This window comes from Orbilia oligospora (genome assembly GCF_000225545.1).
Source record: "Orbilia oligospora ATCC 24927 unplaced genomic scaffold scaffold00193, whole genome shotgun sequence".
In the NCBI taxonomy this organism is placed as follows: Eukaryota; Fungi; Ascomycota; class Orbiliomycetes; order Orbiliales; family Orbiliaceae; genus Orbilia; species Orbilia oligospora.
Window position 1 is genome coordinate 388,188 of NW_011645750.1, and position 17,573 is coordinate 405,760.

General features: G+C 46.4%; 4 protein-coding genes across 4 annotated transcripts; 1 reads left to right on the plus strand and 3 right to left on the minus strand.

Moving 5' to 3' along the window:
- On the minus strand, positions 1-1,070 carry AOL_s00193g113 (uncharacterized protein; the record flags this gene model as incomplete). Its single annotated transcript, XM_011128724.1, has 2 exons — positions 1-233; positions 296-1,070. The coding sequence occupies 2 exons, from the start codon at positions 1,068-1,070 to the stop codon at positions 1-3; spliced, it is 1,008 nt and encodes a 335-aa protein (XP_011127026.1).
- A 5,233-nt stretch (positions 1,071-6,303) lies between these two features.
- AOL_s00193g114 (uncharacterized protein) lies at positions 6,304-8,518 on the plus strand (the record flags this gene model as incomplete). Its single annotated transcript, XM_011128725.1, has 4 exons — positions 6,304-6,562; positions 6,640-6,841; positions 7,125-7,776; positions 7,862-8,518. The coding sequence occupies 4 exons, from the start codon at positions 6,304-6,306 to the stop codon at positions 8,516-8,518; spliced, it is 1,770 nt and encodes a 589-aa protein (XP_011127027.1).
- An 869-nt stretch (positions 8,519-9,387) lies between these two features.
- On the minus strand, positions 9,388-12,581 carry AOL_s00193g115 (uncharacterized protein; the record flags this gene model as incomplete). The annotated part of the gene is made up of 2 exons (XM_011128726.1): positions 9,388-11,823; positions 11,886-12,581. The coding sequence occupies 2 exons, from the start codon at positions 12,579-12,581 to the stop codon at positions 9,388-9,390; spliced, it is 3,132 nt and encodes a 1,043-aa protein (XP_011127028.1).
- A 1,003-nt stretch (positions 12,582-13,584) lies between these two features.
- On the minus strand, positions 13,585-16,327 carry AOL_s00193g116 (uncharacterized protein; the record flags this gene model as incomplete). The annotated part of the gene is made up of 4 exons (XM_011128727.1): positions 13,585-14,838; positions 14,898-15,211; positions 15,269-15,992; positions 16,163-16,327. 4 exons carry the CDS (start codon positions 16,325-16,327, stop codon positions 13,585-13,587), a joined length of 2,457 nt encoding a protein of 818 aa, XP_011127029.1.
- Positions 16,328-17,573: the final 1,246 nt, after the last annotated feature.

The window sequence follows — 17,573 nt, forward strand, 5'->3', positions numbered from 1 at the left end:
TTAGGAACAAATGGCGTCCTTGGAGCTCTGGCGGAAGCTTTTTTGACGGAAATTAAGGCCACCATATTTTTTATACCAGACGTATTCGAGGTCACCAATGAGGAATCGTTGGTAGCCAACAGCACCCCAAGCTAGTCTGCGGGATACTTTGGCAGGATTTGCTTCAGAGGTGGCTAATTTAAAGAGCTCCAAGACTGCGTCGGGTCCTTTAGAGATATGGTATCCAATAACATCTGCAGGAGAATTCATTAGCACTACGTTCAGAGGAGAGATGGTATAGAGGTATTTTGCTAACCGGAGAGGTATTCTTCGTCGTTGTCATTTCCAGGTTCGAAGAATTCTTGGTGACGGCATCGTCGACAGATTTCAACCACCAACCCTACAAGGAAGGAATAAACCTTTCCGATTTCGCAGATATCTCTAGCGGAATATCTCGACAAGAACCTGACCTCCCAGTATTGTTGCTTGACCTCTTCAGGATCAAAGACACAACGGGTGGCGAAACGAGGGATCCCAGCGGTAAAAGCCCAAATTCGATAAAGAGATTGTCGAAACATGACCCTCTCCGTAGCTGAGAGTTTGTACCCAGATCCATGGAGGCGCTGTTCAAAGAGTGTTTCGAGTTCTGTGGCAACCATATCGTTTATGAGAAGCTTTTGAATCCGTTCCTCCAGGCCTTCTGGACCCTTGTCTCGAACACGAAGAGATTTGTTATTCCCTTCTCGGTCAGAGAGAAGTGTCAATGGAGCCGTAGGATCATCTAGTTCGTCCAATTCATTGACTGGAGCCAGCAACGATGCCATAGACGCTGCGGCGAGAGCGTCCTCTAGTGGAGTGAATTGACGTTTGGCAATCGAAGTGTAGATATAGTCCTTGTTGAGCATGAATATTTGCATAACTCTATCATTATGAGAAGAAGCCTGGAGTAGAGTCCTGAGAGCGTGGAAAGAAGTGGCATTGGCCAGGATATCCAGAATGGTCTCGACAGGAAGATTGGAAATCGAATTCGCCTGGGCAGAGCTTTGTTTCCGGTGGCCGACTCGATGGTTGAGAACGGTGGCTGTAGACATCTTCCTCTTATCTTTCTAATATATATGGATATGATATATGTTTACGATGTTGTTGGTTATTCAATTCAATAGAACGAGAGTCTGGATTAAAAGTCTGATCTGAGGCAGCGCTGCCTGCTGTACCGAGAGCGAGGGTGATCAATTTATATGATATAATTTGTGTTGATAAGCGATAATGCAACAAGGAAAATAATTTTGTTAGACAAGTAAGCTGGCAAGCAGAAAAGAGAATCGATTGTATTGAAAATGTCCAAACGGCAACGAACGCATGGTGTAGAAGAAGAGAAAGAAGAAAGAAGTCACGCCGCTTTTAAAGATTATGCAGCAGCATGATGTAGGGATCGGCTTGTCCGGAAATAGAACCTGGTGTTTCTCATCGCAGGAGCAAAACGGGCAATGGGAAAGACTGAATGAATGAACTCGAACTTGAAGGTATGCATGCGAGTCTGAGGTGCGTCCTGCTTTCCAACCGGATATGACCTAGATGCATCACCAGCCCCCGCCGTCACTAACTACTGTGCGGGCTATTTGGTACTTTGCTTTTACTGTTTTGCTAAACGGGTTCGAAGCCCGAGGGCATGGTTCCTCGTACTTCCATGTTCATGTAACGTGATTGCTATAGAACGGGAACATGTCAGGAATCAAAACAAATATTAATAAGATCGAGTCCGGAGCCAACAGTGAATAACTTTGGCCGGATATAGCTATAGCAAGATATCTTGAAGCAGGGTTGGGAGAAGTCACTGGATGTCATTGGATCCAGCTTCAGTCCCCTCAACCGCCTCTGCTCATCAAGCAATATCATAATATTACATTACCACATAATATTGCTCTTACCATCATCTCAAGAGATGAGAAGAGAGAAGGAGACCAGACGAAAGAACCTGAAAAGGAACCCCACAGTCTGGTCTGACAACACATACTTACATTAGCTCCCCAGGATTAGCTGCCCTTGTCACAGGCGAGATGGTGTCGTGGTGTCCACACAGCCAATTGTCGGCCAATTCGCCAGATGTTCGATGCAATGGCTTCCCATGTGCCGAATATGCACAGGAGCACAGCTCCATGTACCCCTCATGGAATCTCTATAGAAAATCGAAATAAAGATTCACAGATCTCAATCGCAATTGTGTCCCGCCACGGACTCCTTGGCCACCCGAACGTTCCTCACGGACCACTCACAGCCTGTCTGCTGTCCCTGAAATATTTGGTCCCTTCTTGTTAGCCGTTCAAAGTCCCCGTCCCTGAATTGTGACATATGTTTCTTTCGGGGCAGAAGTCTGGGAACGAATCGGTTGACCTTGACTGCAAACCCAAAGCCCATGCATTGGTCCTCATGCGACGGATTCGCTTCTGCCAAAAATAAACGGGTCCATGTTACGAACGCGCGATTAAAAAGTCGATGGCTGGGCCACTTTTTATCAAACAAATCAGCATCGCGTCTTTGTAGTCGTCCGTTCTTTATTGAATAAAGAAACGTAGAAATAAGAAAAACATCGACATCCTGGTTCAAAGGCCCGCAAGCCTTTTCTTTTTCCGGGGCATGTACCTTCATCGAACCCCTCCATCCCATAAGGAATGAAGATACGTAACGGTGCGGGCCAATGAGAAGCTTGAACCGGGCTATTCTTCATATGCAGCGAAGCTGCATCCGAAAAACCTTTTCACAACCTTTCATCAGCCCTCTTTCTGTTCCCGCAAGGACAAAGCTTACACTTCCTCTTTCAGTTAAATTCGTTATTCGTTTCTTGACGTTTTCGTGACAGAGACAGGTAGGGGGAGCTCGTCGATGCATCGATGTTAGATACAGGTACTTCTTACTACATTTCAGCTTCAGTTTGCGAAATGTTATACCAATCCAGACCTTTAACGTTAGCGTCGTCAGAAAAGCCCCATCAACCTCGGAAAAACCAACCTACTACGTAACTGCGTGGCTAAAGAACTAGCTGGAATGTTAGAGCTTTTGGTAAGCTAGCAAGCCATCAGCCTTGTTTAAATTTCTCCGATACCACGATTCACAGCGTCTGCACGCGATCGAACAACGTTCCGGCCATGGTTGCAACTGTTTTTGCTGAAACACCGTCTACGCAATTAATCAAGAATCAAGCCTATTCGTAAATCAAGATAATAGGACAGGGAAAACGAACCAATCTCATCAGTTCTTTCTGGAAAATTTAAATCCGAAACGCCGTAATTGCGAAGAAAACCTTTCACTTGTCCGTATTTGAGGATTTCTTGCTTTATGTGTGGTGCTTGTGTATGAATCGCGATAATGAGGTTTGAGATCGAGCTTCGGATTCTTGATCAAGCCTCATAAGCGCTGTGCTTCTGAAGGGAAAAGAAGATCCTCGACCTCCCACAACGCCTAAAATCCAACGAAGTACCAATTGCCCCCCACAACTTTTTTCAAACAAGAGTGTTTCGCCGATATTAACACTCTTCCAACTTTTCCTTCTTTTTCGCTGCTAGTAGGTGTTTCTATTGCTGTCTCACCAGGCCCTCATCCAATATACGAATATTGATTGGTCAAGCGACAGAGGCTCTAATTTACGCACTAAATAAGTAAATTTTTTCTTGCCTAACATTTGTCATATCATATTCAGATGCTCTAAAGACATCAAATAATCGAAACCGTTTCATTCCAGATGAACTCCCAGTAGCGTTGGGTGGTGGTGGGATAGCACATGAACCGAGGTGAACTCATATCATCCTGACTCAACTAAATCTCAATCGGCGTAGTCTGTAGACACCATGGCCTGAGCACATGGCTGTCTGTTATTTCCCGGGAGACGAACAATGCATGATCACATATTGCATATGGCCATGGCTATGGTGATGCATGATGGGCTATGTAACCGAAGCGAGGGGAAGGTCTAAGACATTGTAGACAAACGCCACAATGGACGTTTGGAACGATTGGCTAGCGGGTGCTCGGGTGAATATTTCGAACTGTTAGATTCTTTTTTTTTTATCAGAGTGCCTACTTCACTTTGTGGGATTCATGAGAGTAGTCCGTCATATGATTTATATGTTAGACATAAAAGACGGGCCTGGAATCGAGAGATTGCGGGATGGTAATAAATTAAAATACTGAAAGTGGTTTAAGTTACCCTCGTTTCGCTATCGATTATGCATATGCAGGTGTGATGTGATAGGACGTGGCTTGATCCCTCTCTCTCTCTCGGAGTTTATAATATATCAACTGATGTTTTAATTATCGTTATCTTGCAGGCTTGGGCGCTGCGGGAGATCTCAAGGACGGGATAAACGGGGGCATCTCGATTCGATTTGAATACCAAACTGTCGGGTCCGGACAAGCTCCGATGTCAGCGATTTCGATGATTGTGGTCGGAAATCTTGCAAGCTAGCACTCAATACAGTAATATGTACGGATGGGCATATAGATTGCTATTACTCCTGAGTAATCTATGACTCTCCTAAGGGATATATTGTTATTTGCTTTTGTGAAGTCCTTAGGTGTCCTCTCTCGTCGCCAAAGACTTCTTTTTTAAGTATATCCCTGACGAGGGTCCCTTTGATATCGTTATCAATCTGCTACCATCATTGGTACGTATCCTTTTGATAGAGGCTGTTAATTATTGGAGCCCTGTCTAGGCAGCATGATAACTGATAGGTGAATAGGATAGGCCGTAGAGTAGCGTGCGTACTAAGAGAGGTGTGAATATCATTTGCACGCTTAGACCAACCAAACAAGACATGAGTGTATACATGTAGATGCTCTTGTGTGTGGAGGCGATGTCCGAGACGAAAAGGCTTTCCTTCGGCGAAATTCGAAACTGGGATACCAAAATCAACCAATCTGCTCCGTAAGAGCCTCCAACTATCGGGTTTTGAAACCAACTTTGGAATTGGAGGTGGAATGGCTGTATATCGGCTAACTTCGCTTGGACTATTAGATCGGTACTGAACTCTCAATGGTAGCTGGTGATTCGGTGAGCTCTAAGCAGAGTACATGGATCTAGATCATCCCATAATAGAGCTTCATTGGATGGCAGAAGAGCCCTCTAGGCGAGTATAGTTGTTTCTGAAGTGGTCTGAGAATGTATTTGAATCATAGATGATGAGCGAAATCGAGGAGCTCGCAAACATTCAATCGGTTTTTGTACCCATGTTCTTGAGGCATGCGTACATGCGGATATTTTGGACCCGGATCTGGGTATTCCGGAATTTCCAAAACCGAGTTTCAGTATCATATGATTTGATTAAGAGTGGAAGCAGGATTCGGCCTTGGGATATCTTTTGATATGATCCTGATTTGTCTTGAAGTTATGAATGGCCAGTATACACCCGCATAGTGCATTAAGTACATTATTCATAATTTTCGATCATCATTGTAGATATCCTTCTCTCGTTAAATAAAACATTCTGCGGCCGTCATACCACACCTCGAAGGATTTCATGCAGGATCATGAAAAACGGAGATAAGGTCGAACTGCTTTCTGAAAGTATGTGAGTATTTATCTTGCATTATCTAGGAAAGGGACCTATGATCTAACTACCTATTCTCCAGATCTTATCGGTCTCGAGAAATGTGTGATTTCCGGGGGGACTCTGATCAGCATGTAATACCATTGACAAGTTGATGGGTTTTTACCAGACTACCCACCATAATGTGGTATCGTATCGTATCATATTCCAAGACGAGACTTGCTGGTCCTATCTTGACTCAAATATGTGTTCTTGTTGCATTTTATTTTCCGCTTAATTAGCTTCAATTGTTAATTGAATTGGAGGTAATATTACAAGTTGACATCCACGAAGAAAAGGGAAAAATAGAAATAACTATGGCTATTTTACAGGAGATCGATAGGGGATTTATTCTACGAACGAAATATTGGGGAAAGGACTTAAATAAATGCTACTATGAGGTAAGACTAGTTTCGTTCCCCTTGTTTCGTCGCCAGACTCCTCAACTGTGCGTTCCCCTTTAGCGCTATAGCGCTATAACGCTGCTCGAATTAGTGGGTTAGCTCTGAGTAGTGGCGGTATACGGCATGAATCAGGTGTGCTGTTGCGTTGCTGTGTTGTTGCGTGGGCACGTGACTTTGCGTTTGATTGTTTCTGGTGTCACGTAAACCACAAACTCCATTCTACTCGATTCTATTAGCAACAGCTTTCTTCCCACATCCCTCATTCAGTTACATCTACGCCCTCTCACCAACCTCCCATCGTTTGGTGAAGATCATTGACGCTCGACAACCTCCCCTCGACGATGGAGCCTCCTCCGATCTTCAGTGCAGACGCAACTGTCGCCTTCCTTTCAGGGAAGACTCGCCGAGTGCTTACTCTCCAGCTGCCGTCTCTCGAAACGTCTTCTGACAGCTTTCCTACGAATATCAGAGATCCGCAAAAGTCACTCAAACCTGGTGAAAAGGTTGACTGGTATCTTCGTGATGACTTGGCAGCAGTCAATATCTATCGGGCCAAGCTTGGTGATTTAGTTGCCGAAGAATTTGGGTTCCATGGAACTGGTATGCATACGATCATAAATGTCCTTTTGTGTTAAGTTCCTGATAAATTAACCTGGGTATTTTTCTTTTTCTTTTAGAGGACTGGATGCTTCGAGATCTCCCTACTGGATATGCTATCTTCACATCTCAGAAGGGAACAGTTGACGACAAGGGAAAGCTTGTCATCGAGCGCCAGGATTCGTATCTCTACGGCCACCAATCTGGAGCTAGATACCGTTCACCAAAGGAGTTTCTACCACATGTTGCCAGTATCATCAGACAAAACGAGGATTCTCTAAGGTATGCACGGAGCGCTCTGTTTGTGTAGGGCCTGGATGGATGTATGGGGGGGGAGGACTGGCTGGCTTTGGTGGGATTCGTAGGCTGTTTTATAGACAGCCTTATGTTGAGCTGGTCTGGAGACCAGGTGAGAGCTGTATGGCCGTTTCCAGGAATCGAACCAACTGTCTTCTTGCCTTCTTGCCTTCTTGCCTACTTGATCCTCACCTCTGTCGATCTAGTAACATCCCTGAAACCTGTTTTATACCTTTCTTACTAACAACTCTGTCTCTTGCTCTACCAGTGGTCTCCCAAGAAACACCACGATCACCCACGATCCACTTTACGCGTGCAGTTGCCAACACTGCACCAAAAAGACCAGGCGACCATCCCAAACCACAATGTCGCGTCAAGCCGAGTTAATCTCCAAGAGCAGATCAATCGCAATCATGGCTAACTACCAGCATGCCCTTTCCGAGAGGCGCCAGGACCTCAACGATGGGGCCTGGAGGTTCCGCCAAGGTGAGTTGGTGTGGGTGTTCGAGGCACCCAGAAAACCCACTGGTTCCGGGGACCTCGAAGAGCCCCTCAGGCTCTCCGATCCATCGGACCCCGATGGCACCTTTGGTGCGGGAGGGAGATGGATCGCCGGCTATATCGTCGGGTCGTCGACGGCCGTTGTCATGGGTTCGACCAAACCCATGACAATCGACGACTATGCCGACGCATACATGGTCGACGAGCCTGAGGGGACCCACTACCGGATCCAGAAGTGCGGTAGTGACAATTACGTCAAGGACTACAACCTAAGATATGTCCTGCCATGGGCCAAGACTCCAGTTAAAGATGACGCTCGCGGAATTGTCATCGACCATGTCTCGAGGGGGGCCGCCATGAGGCCCTCCATGGCGGTTTTTCAGGTCGCTCGTAAGAACGTCGCACCATCGTTCGATGGGGTAAGTGACACTCTTCTCATCCATTGCCATCTATTTGTTTGATGAAATATCACTGTACTAAATGTGATGGCTTCGAAATAAATAGGCCAAGATCATCTACGAGCTGGAGGGTGTTTTCTTCGGCCCGGAGAAAATCTGGGTCGGGGATGCAATTCGCATCCAAAAGAAAAACCCGCCGCCACCGGACATGTCTGTCTGGGACCCAGCTTCGCATGGCCTTATGGTCATCCGTAAGCTAGGTCTCGCCGTGGGCCACACTGAGGGCCAGCCAGATAATACTCTCAGGTATATCACTCTCTACTTCGTCGGCGATCTTCTTTCCACGGATCCTCCTCGTCCTCTCGATCCGATCCCCTTTGAGATCCCATTCTACCTGGAGAAAGCCGGTACAGACTACGGTAAATGGGTTGGCAGTGCCGATTCCGAGAGCAAATCGATGGAAGGGATTGTCAGCGCACCTGTGGTCTTGAGTCGATACTATGACCCGAGAATAATGCAACTAATTGACACTAACTATCAGACCATCGATTCTGTCATCAGGGTCGATGGAATCATGAACGATCGTGCCCTGTCCTGTGGGTTCACTCTCCTAAACGGAGAAAGCCTTCGTCCTCCCACTACTATTGCTCCGTTGGCTCGCAACAATCACATGGGAACTCCAGCTATGGAAACTCCTGGACCGGAAGATGAACACCAATCTCGAGATTCTGGCGAAAGGCAGAAGCGTCCAAAACTCCACTGAAATCTCACTTCTCTCCACTGTTGCATCATGATTGTCTCCTGTCTTTTTTTTTACCCTTTCAATTACTTCCTTGTTTCTCTGATTTTGTGATCTTTTCTGTCGCGCTTTTTTTTATCAACGCCGTGATACCCCATCCTGCATCATACATAGCGTGCATTACATTGGCTTCCATTTTTTCATGTTTTCATGGCGTTCAGGATTTTATTCTCCTATTTTTTTTTTCGAAAAATCCCTTCGGTCATATTTTACAAGACCTTTCTGTCTTCCCCTTCATATCGTTATGATAAGAAGTGATTTTTGTTACATTCTCGAATCGTTATGGTGTCTTCAGCGCTACTCTCTCCCACCCCCCACCTATCACCCATCTTCTCTCTCATTTGCGCGCGTCGACTGGCATGTACGTTACATACATACTTACATAACGACTCAAGTAAAGATATCTCCCTCATTGCAATGTCTGTGTAGACCCAGCTGGCGTAAATCCAATGGTCATGACTGGTAGCTTATTGGCTTGTGACCTTGTTCATCAATGATAGCTTTGTTTAGTGTGCGTAGCAAAAATTTTAGTTCCCGACATCATATGTTACCATTAATCATTACACGAAAATATATCCTAAATTCCAGTATCCACAAATCCGTATATCCAAAAGTACAAGAAGAAGAAGAAGAAGAAGAGGAAAAAGAAGAAGAAGAAGGTCATAAAGCATACTCTTTACAAGTAGTCATTATAAAATAAAGTAAAAAGAGGGCCGGGCGCTTGAACCTCATCCACAAAAGAAGAGAAAAGAAGAGAGAAGAAAGGAACTGAAAGAAAGAAAGAAAAAAGAAGAAAAATATCTACAAGAAACCCTTTTTCGACGGCCAATCACTTACTCTGTTGTCTTCCCCTCAATCCCTCCTCTTCTACTACTCTGCCCAACCCAAATAGTATACCCTTCCCCAACGGCTTTCCCCTTAGCAGAAGGGATATACCACCCCTTCCCACTGACTTCATCCCAAACGCTCAGATCCTTCCTCCTAATATCAAACCCAACAGTCACACTCTCACCTGGGCCGACACCTATTTTCTCAAACCCTCTGAGCTGTCTGAAGGGTGTGTATACCCCGACCCCATCTGGGAAAGTGACGTAGAGTTGGGGTACCGTCTTTCCGGGTTTCTTTCCGATATTCTTGACATCGATGTCAACGTGGAATAGAACATCGTAAAGAGCCGGGTGACCGCCTTCACCTCCGCCACCTGGTGGTGGGTTGGGACGTGGTTCTGCGTTCCATCCTTCTGGGTATGGGTATTCGGTTTTATTGTCAGATCCCAACAGACCTTCGACAGCCGAGGCTTGAGTACGGGTTAACCATGGATAATGATAGTTTCTTAGTCGATTAAATCCTTCTGGGAATATGACTTCTTGAGGAGTTGGGACTTTGGTGTTCATTTTTGGAACGGGTATTCTGTCCGGTGGAGGAGGGAGCTCTGATGATAGATTTCCTTGGTAGACTTTTTGGATTGTAAGGTTTCCGTATTCGAATTCGGTATAGCTGAGCCCGAAACCGAATTCAAAACGTGGTTCGATACCATTTGCGTCGAAGTAGCGGTAGTCAATGTCAAGTCCGTCTTTGAAGTCATCCTGCGGAATAGGACCATTGGGTTGGCGAAGGATATCACCATAAGGGCCATAATCTTCGAGAGACTTGCCGATGGTGTAAGGTAGATGGCCAGATGGTGGGACGTCGCCCCAGAGGACATTGACAAGTGAAGAGCCGGATTCGGAGGCGGGAAGGTGGGCCATTAGAACCGCTGTGACATTTGGGTTATTGATCCATTCTTCCATAACGACGGCGCCAACACTGTGGACTACGACGACCGTATCGTTACATTTCGCCGCGACGGTTTTGATCAAGTCGTCACCGCCGTGCCAGAGGTTGAGGTCATTTCGGTCGCCCAAGTGCCCTTCCGAGGAAAGATATGCTTCTCCAGAGTCTGAAGATACGAAGACGAAACACTTGGCTCCAGGTGTCTCTGCGAGTCTCGAAGCTCGACCGAGGTCCTGATCGTCAAGCGAATATTCGACGAGTGGCTTCTTCCCTCGTCGACCTAGCAGGCGTGCTTGTATGGCTTCGAGCGGTGTGATCTGGTAGCCGTAGTCGACTGATCCGGAACCCCAGCCTTGTCCGAGAGTTCCTTGGTTGCACCCTCGATCGATACACCCGTTCGGGCCGTTAGGGCTTGGTCCAGCATCTGATCCAAATATCATGATTGCTCTAGGCAGTTTCTTGTCATTCATTGGGAGCGCAGAGTTGTTTAAGTTCTTCAGAAGAACGATGCCTTCTGCTGCAATCTCCTGCGCGATAACCGAGTGGTTCTGTCTGACGTCCACGAAGTCATTGACGACATCCATAGGACCCGAAAAGGTTCCTTGGTAAACAAATCCATCTCGGAGCTTTGTCCAGCTGGAGAAAGAGACATCGGGGAAATCTTTATGCTGACCCATCTTAATCCATGTCGCCACAATTCTCAGTGCCATATCGTCTAGTCGCTCGATCGGAAGCGTCTTGTTGACCACGGACTCGGTAAGGAAGCTGCCCCAGTATGTTTCACCATCCAAAAAGGATTTGGCGTCGCCAGGCATGCTCATGTCCATACCTGCCAAAGCGCTTGCGACTCCACTGTGATGTGCCAACCAATCACTCATGACAAATCCTTGAAATCCAAGTTCATCTTTCAATACATTATTTAGCAGGTAGCTGTTCTGGCAGGCGTAGGAGTTATTGACTTGGTTGTAGGAACACATGATCGCACCGACTCCTGCATGGACTGCTTCTGCAAAGGGCCAGAGATATAACTCGTGCAGTGTCCTGTCTCCGATATTTGAACTGAGTGCTTCGGTAACATTCGGCCATCCCTGTCCGTGTGCTTCGGGGACTTGTCGAAATCTTTCTTGTTCGTTTCCAATGTAATGTTTTGCGGTCGCAATGACTCCTTCGCTTTGTATCGCTTCAATCGTAATACCTGATGCGACACCTTGTAGATAAGGATCGGAGCCAAAACCTTCCCAGTTTCTACCGCCGACGGGGAATCTTCCAAGGGGGCCCAGGCAAGGTCCTAAGATGACATTTACACCCTTCGCACGGGCTTCGGCGCCGAGTGCTTTGCCACGGGCGTACATGTGATATTTCGACCAGGTAGCTGCGACTGTAACACCAGCTGGGAAGGCGGTGATGTCGTCTGCGAAACGGATACCAGCCGGCCCATCTTGAAGGCAAAGACTTCCAATACGCTTTGTCGACCCGGTATTACCGACACAGGGGCCCTATTCGAAATTCGTCAGCATGCAACAGTTTATTAAAGGTTACGATTTAAAGATTATCATACCATGCTCCACCCCACTCCTGTTGTCAAGTTGACCTTCTCGGGGACATCCATATCCCTCACTAGTTTTGCAGCCTGTTCGTAGGCATCCTGCCATGATGGCACCCATCCTCCTCTCGGTGACGGATAATATGGCCGACTCTTCACTATGATCTTATTATTCCCTCCCTTCGACTGTCCCTTCGTCAGACCAATGGCCAATCCCAATATCAGCCCAATAAGTAACATAATTATAATCGCTACCAGCACAGGATTCCTCCAGCGCCGTGTAAATCGTGTAAATAAACTAGCTTTCTCGTCGGTTTCTAATATATCAGACTCTCTTTCTTCCCCTTCGAGTCCACCACCACTTGCTCCTGCTTGATTCCTTGATCCAAAGGTACCTAAACCAGCCCCGGTAACGCCACCACTGACAGACCGTTCACTATCAGGCGAAACGGAATATGCGCCTGTCCTCAGAGGCGGGATTAAATCGATCTCACCAGGTGGGATTTCAACCGCCCGTTGGGGAGGTGGAAGTCTATTTCCTCCCTGGCTGAGAAGCTGGTCGGATGAATTATTGTAGACTGTGCCCTCGGGTGAGGAGCCTACAGCGGTGGTAGAGAGCGCGGTGTTCGACGAGATGTCAACGTCTGTATGAAGGAATGGACGGCGGGCGTGGGGTGGTTCGAGGTATTCGTGGCGGTATGCGGAAGACATTTAATTCATTATTTTCTTTTTAGAAAAAGGAATTGCGTCTCTGCTATCTGACCGACCCCAGATTGGAATGAGGGGTAGGATTTTGAGAGTGCAGAGGAGTTAACAGAAGTATGATTTGTTTATATGTGGCGGAGAAGGAGGTGTATATTAGAGATTATGTTTTTTTTCTGTTCTATGAGAGATGAATTTGAAATGTCTGCGCGCAAGATCTAAAGAGAAGAAAGAAACGAAGAAAAACTAAAAAAAGTGTAAAAGATAAAATAGAAGACAAAGATGGTGATTATAGCGAAGATTGTATCGAAAGTCTACAAGAATAGAAGCAGTGTAAATGCCATGGTCATGATATAATCAGCGAATGTAACGTCGATGGATCCCCTGATATAGAAGTGATTAACCGGGACGGCGCGACAATCGATAAGAAAAGGATGTTTTTGCGACTTTCACGCCGCGTGGAGGCCGAGGGAGTTTTATATTCCGATCTTCAGAGAGAAAAAAGGCGACTATGACTACAACGACAGCGAGCCAATGCGAAAGACCGAAGAGGCCGACTGGCCGGAGGATTCGAATTCAGACTGTCGAAATTAATGGCCATTGGGCGAAGGAGGTCCAAATTGCCTGAATAGGAGATGCGTACATAAACACGCTTTTGGCCACTGCTTGGCAACCACAAAAACAACGCACTGGCTATGATATCATACTATGCATTTGTCTTACTTCTTTCTCTCGGTACGTATACGTATACTATGTATAGTCTGGTTGTGGGGGAGGGGTCTACGAGATTGTATGGGGGGTTGGAGAAAGGTGATTGGACCAGTTATTATTGCTTGCAGCGACGTATTGATAAAACTAATATACATTTTCGATCATGGTCCTGATCCTTCAAGAGAGAGTACATAAGTAGGCCTTAATGTTTTAGAAAGAGACGAAATAAAAAAGAAGTCGGACTAGTGGCTGCGAAAAAGTCAAGCAATGGTTGCAAATAGATAATTCAATGCATTTGGATCTAAGTTAGTCCAACGATCTTCTCGCCGGCGGGCAACTTGACCTCATACTCCAATGGCAACTTGCAGCTTCTTCCTTTCTCCAATTTGACAGTATACGTGATCTCTCCATTCCCAGCAGTTTTCATAACGGCAGAGGCAGCGCCCCATTTGTTATCCAGGTTGGTACTACCAGGAGCGCCGGTCTTGACGGGATCCCCGCCATCACGGAGACCCTTGGGATTAACAACATTAACCCTAAGGCGCTCATCTTCAGAGATTGGGATTTGATCGAGGACCGTGAGTGTCAATTGTTGCGATTTGGCATTGTGGATGAAAATTGAACGTTTGTAGAGTGTGACATTCTCCTTGGAAATAAATCCTTGGGATGAAGAAACGAGTGTAGGTTTGGCATAGGAGACATGAACTCCGGTGTCTACACCCAGTGAGAGACTAATGACATCGTCAGGAGGACAATGTGGAATATTCGTTTGCCCCAAGAAGGAACCGTCGACAGTGAGTCCTGCGACACCACGAAGGAAGGTATGCTTGGAAGCGTTCTTGAAGCGAGCCTTAAGGAAGGCAGCGGAACGAAGTTTAGCAACTGCGACTGAAGTGAATATGACAGACGGAAGATCAATAGTACTGATCACCTGGCGCCGGACAAGAGGACTCGATTTGATGGTTTTCAAGCCAGAGATGTCATACGCGGTCGTCATTCCGTAAGACTCGTAGCTGCTGGATTCAGCGATAAGCATCGAGGCACGGGATGGTGCAAGGGTAGAAGCACCATCATCTCCAGCCGCTGGGTCCCCCTCAGGCTTTTCATTTGATGGCCCACTCTGATCAGCATCCGTAGGAGGTGGAGGAGGAGGAGGAGCTGCACCTCCGCCACCGAATAATGCGCCTCCAGTCGCCCCAAAGGCCGATTGCGCTTGTTGCCCAAAAAGACTTGTGGCCTGTCCGAAACCGGTAGCTGCTTGCTGAGTTGCGCCGAACCCACCGAAAGGGTTGGAGGCGCCCTGAACAGGGAGATCACCTAGAGTAGATGCTCCTGGAATGTTATTGCTATTTGGAGCACCAAATAATCCGCCAGCAGCAGGCGCTTGATTTGGAGCTGGTTGGCCGAAGCCGACGAATCCCTGGTTATTCGATATATTCGCCTGTCCAAAAAGCCCACCCATTTTCGCCGCCGGCTGTTGGTTCATTTGATTAACTTGGGCTTGTTGGGCCTGAACAATATTTGCCTGCTGTTGCATTTGCTGCTGCTGTTGCTTCTGATGTGAGGGTTAGTATGCGTTTTATTCCCAAATGAGGTATTCAGTACTCCACTTACGTTGTTACCAAACAAAACGCCTTTCTTTGCAAGAGCTTGCTGCTCTTTGATAGAATACAACCCCGCGGTGTTATCGGAATCCCCGGCAAAGCGATTGAATCCTTTCTGAAGTGAGAGTGTCCAAGGTGTCATAACAGGGACGACTTCCCTCAACCCGCCAAATGTTTGGGCTGATGACGAGAAGGTGATCTTTGCATCGCGCCAGGTCTCATATGTCTTGTTCTCGAAATGAGCACGGTAAACGATTTGTCCAGTGTTGGAGGTGCTGTCGAGACGTAAGTCGTAGCGTGGATACCACTTGGCATTGTAGACAACTGCGGCTGTTAGTGATATCTTGATGCACGAAGAGAAAGGTGATTGATAGTACTTACGGTATTTAAGGGTGAGGCTAGCTTCAGTTTCAGAGTTGGTCTCGACCATGACCTTGACGCGATAGCTATTCCCGGGGCGAAGACGCCTCTCTGCCTCCTTTTGCTCTCTCTTTTCTCTCTTCGCCTCGGTTTTCTTTGCCTTGGACTTAGCTTTATCCCTAACAGCCTTAAGCTTAGCAGCTGTCGGCCCCTTCAACTTCTTGGCTCTCTCTTTCTGCTTAGCAACCAAGCTCTTGTCCAGCTTCTCGAGTGTGGCTTTGGCAGCTTTGTGCTGCTTATACAAGATCTTGCGCGACTCTTGGTACGCATCTAAGAACTGGGTCATGGTCTCCGGGGCAGCTACTTCAGCTGTAATCGTGCCACCATATTTTTCCAATGCTCCAAGCTGAACTTCGGCATTCTTCAACTCTTCGGCGGCATCTTGGGCAGAAGCACGAATCTCCTTGATGTCCTTATCGATCTGTCGGATTTCAGCAAATGCAGGGTCTTCCTCCGGGTCAAGTTCAGATTCAGACTCGGATTCCGAATCTTCTGATTCTGAAGAATCATCTGAAAAGCTGGTCTGGGCACGCTGGCCGAAGAGACCTTGCCCGGGAGGTCTGGTGAACCATGCTATTTCGACGACCATATCGGTGATGACGGCATCGCCTTTACCCTCTACTTTGATCGAGTGTTCTTGGCAATATCCTGTCAGATCTTTAATTGTGACTTCGTTGACACCCGGCTGTTTTTTTTTAAAAAAATAGGTCATACATGTTAGCTTTCCGTCACTGGTTTTTTGATATGTAGCTAAACCCGATATCATCATATTTCACGGAACTTCAACAACAAGGGCCCTAGGAGAGGATCTTACGGAAATATTTTAGGGAAAAGTTAGAAAACATGCGTACGTACTTTCAATTGGACATTTTCAATGTCACGGGTAATCTGCGCTTGGTCGGGATAGAGAACTACGGAGTTCGCGGGGAGATCTTTGATGCTGAAGGTGAGTTTGTGGGGGTCTTCGAAGGTCCCAGTGGCACCGCCGCTAGCGGTATCAATTTCCTTGCCTTTGCCCATGGCTCTTTTGGGGGAGGAGATGTAGAGGATTAGGATTGAATGGGGAAAAATATAGGACACCGAGGGTGATAAAGAAGGTGATATGTGTAGGGAAAATGTGAGAAAGTTGGTTTGTTTGGAACTAAGTGGATGGTTGTAGATTGATCTAGGTGGAAGGGCTTTAGGTGACGTTGACGGGAATACAGCACGACACAGCACTCAAGAAATCAAATCAATATTGCGAATACGAATTAATATTCCAATACGAATAGAAGTCAAAAAAAAACCCGTTCACGGCGAAGACTATTCAACAACTAGATCGAAAAAAATCACGTAGTCCACAATCAAAAGGGAAAGGAGGGGGGGGTTTTAGCACTTTTTTAGTTATAACCGCACTCTGTATTGTTTGGGTGCAAGTTAGAATGCAAAGGCGCAGCTGAAGAAATGGAGAATGGTCGGTGAACGAGGCGAGTTTAAAAGCTTAGTCAGGATCCAGATATGTCCCAAAAGGATCCAGATCACGTGGAACATAATGTTAGGGTCATTTATATGGAACGGGCTTGGCGGGCTAGAACCGGATGCCTTGATGCATGCGCAAGTCTAGGCCCAAAGGCATCCAATGAATGAACTTTTGACCCTTTCGCTGTTATATATGACTGATATCTGGTAACCTACTGTATGCGAAATATTCCCGGCTATTGTGATATCATATGATCATCTTAGGTATTTTGAACTTGAAGCACGGGGCATTCGGAACCTAGATTAGTGCACAAAATATTAATTGAGAGCGAAAGCTCAGAATCTCAACATTTCTGCTTGAGAAACTAATGAGCCTAAGTCTGTATATTCCTTCGAAGAGAATTTTCAATAGTTAACCAAGCGACGTGTAACAGTATAGTACAATATAGTATCAATTCGAACCCACCCGCTTCCGCGAGAGCGATTGGAAAAATACACAGGGTATAATGTTGACGAGTCTGACTACGAGATTGATGAATAAATGTGAATTGTATACTGGAATCAAATCTCATATGCATAAACTTGCATATATACTTGAGGGAAATACTCAATTGTGATTCCGAGAAGGATCCAGGAATGAGCTCAAGAGTACAGAACCTTCGAGTTTCCATCTCGCCTACAGCTAGCTCATCCGACTAAAAGAGTTGATATTGTGGTATTTTGGGTTTAGAGTACCAGGTTACACGGGCCCGACAAGCTTTTAGACACCATCCCGAAATCCCATCTTGTATTGCGATTCGAAACATCA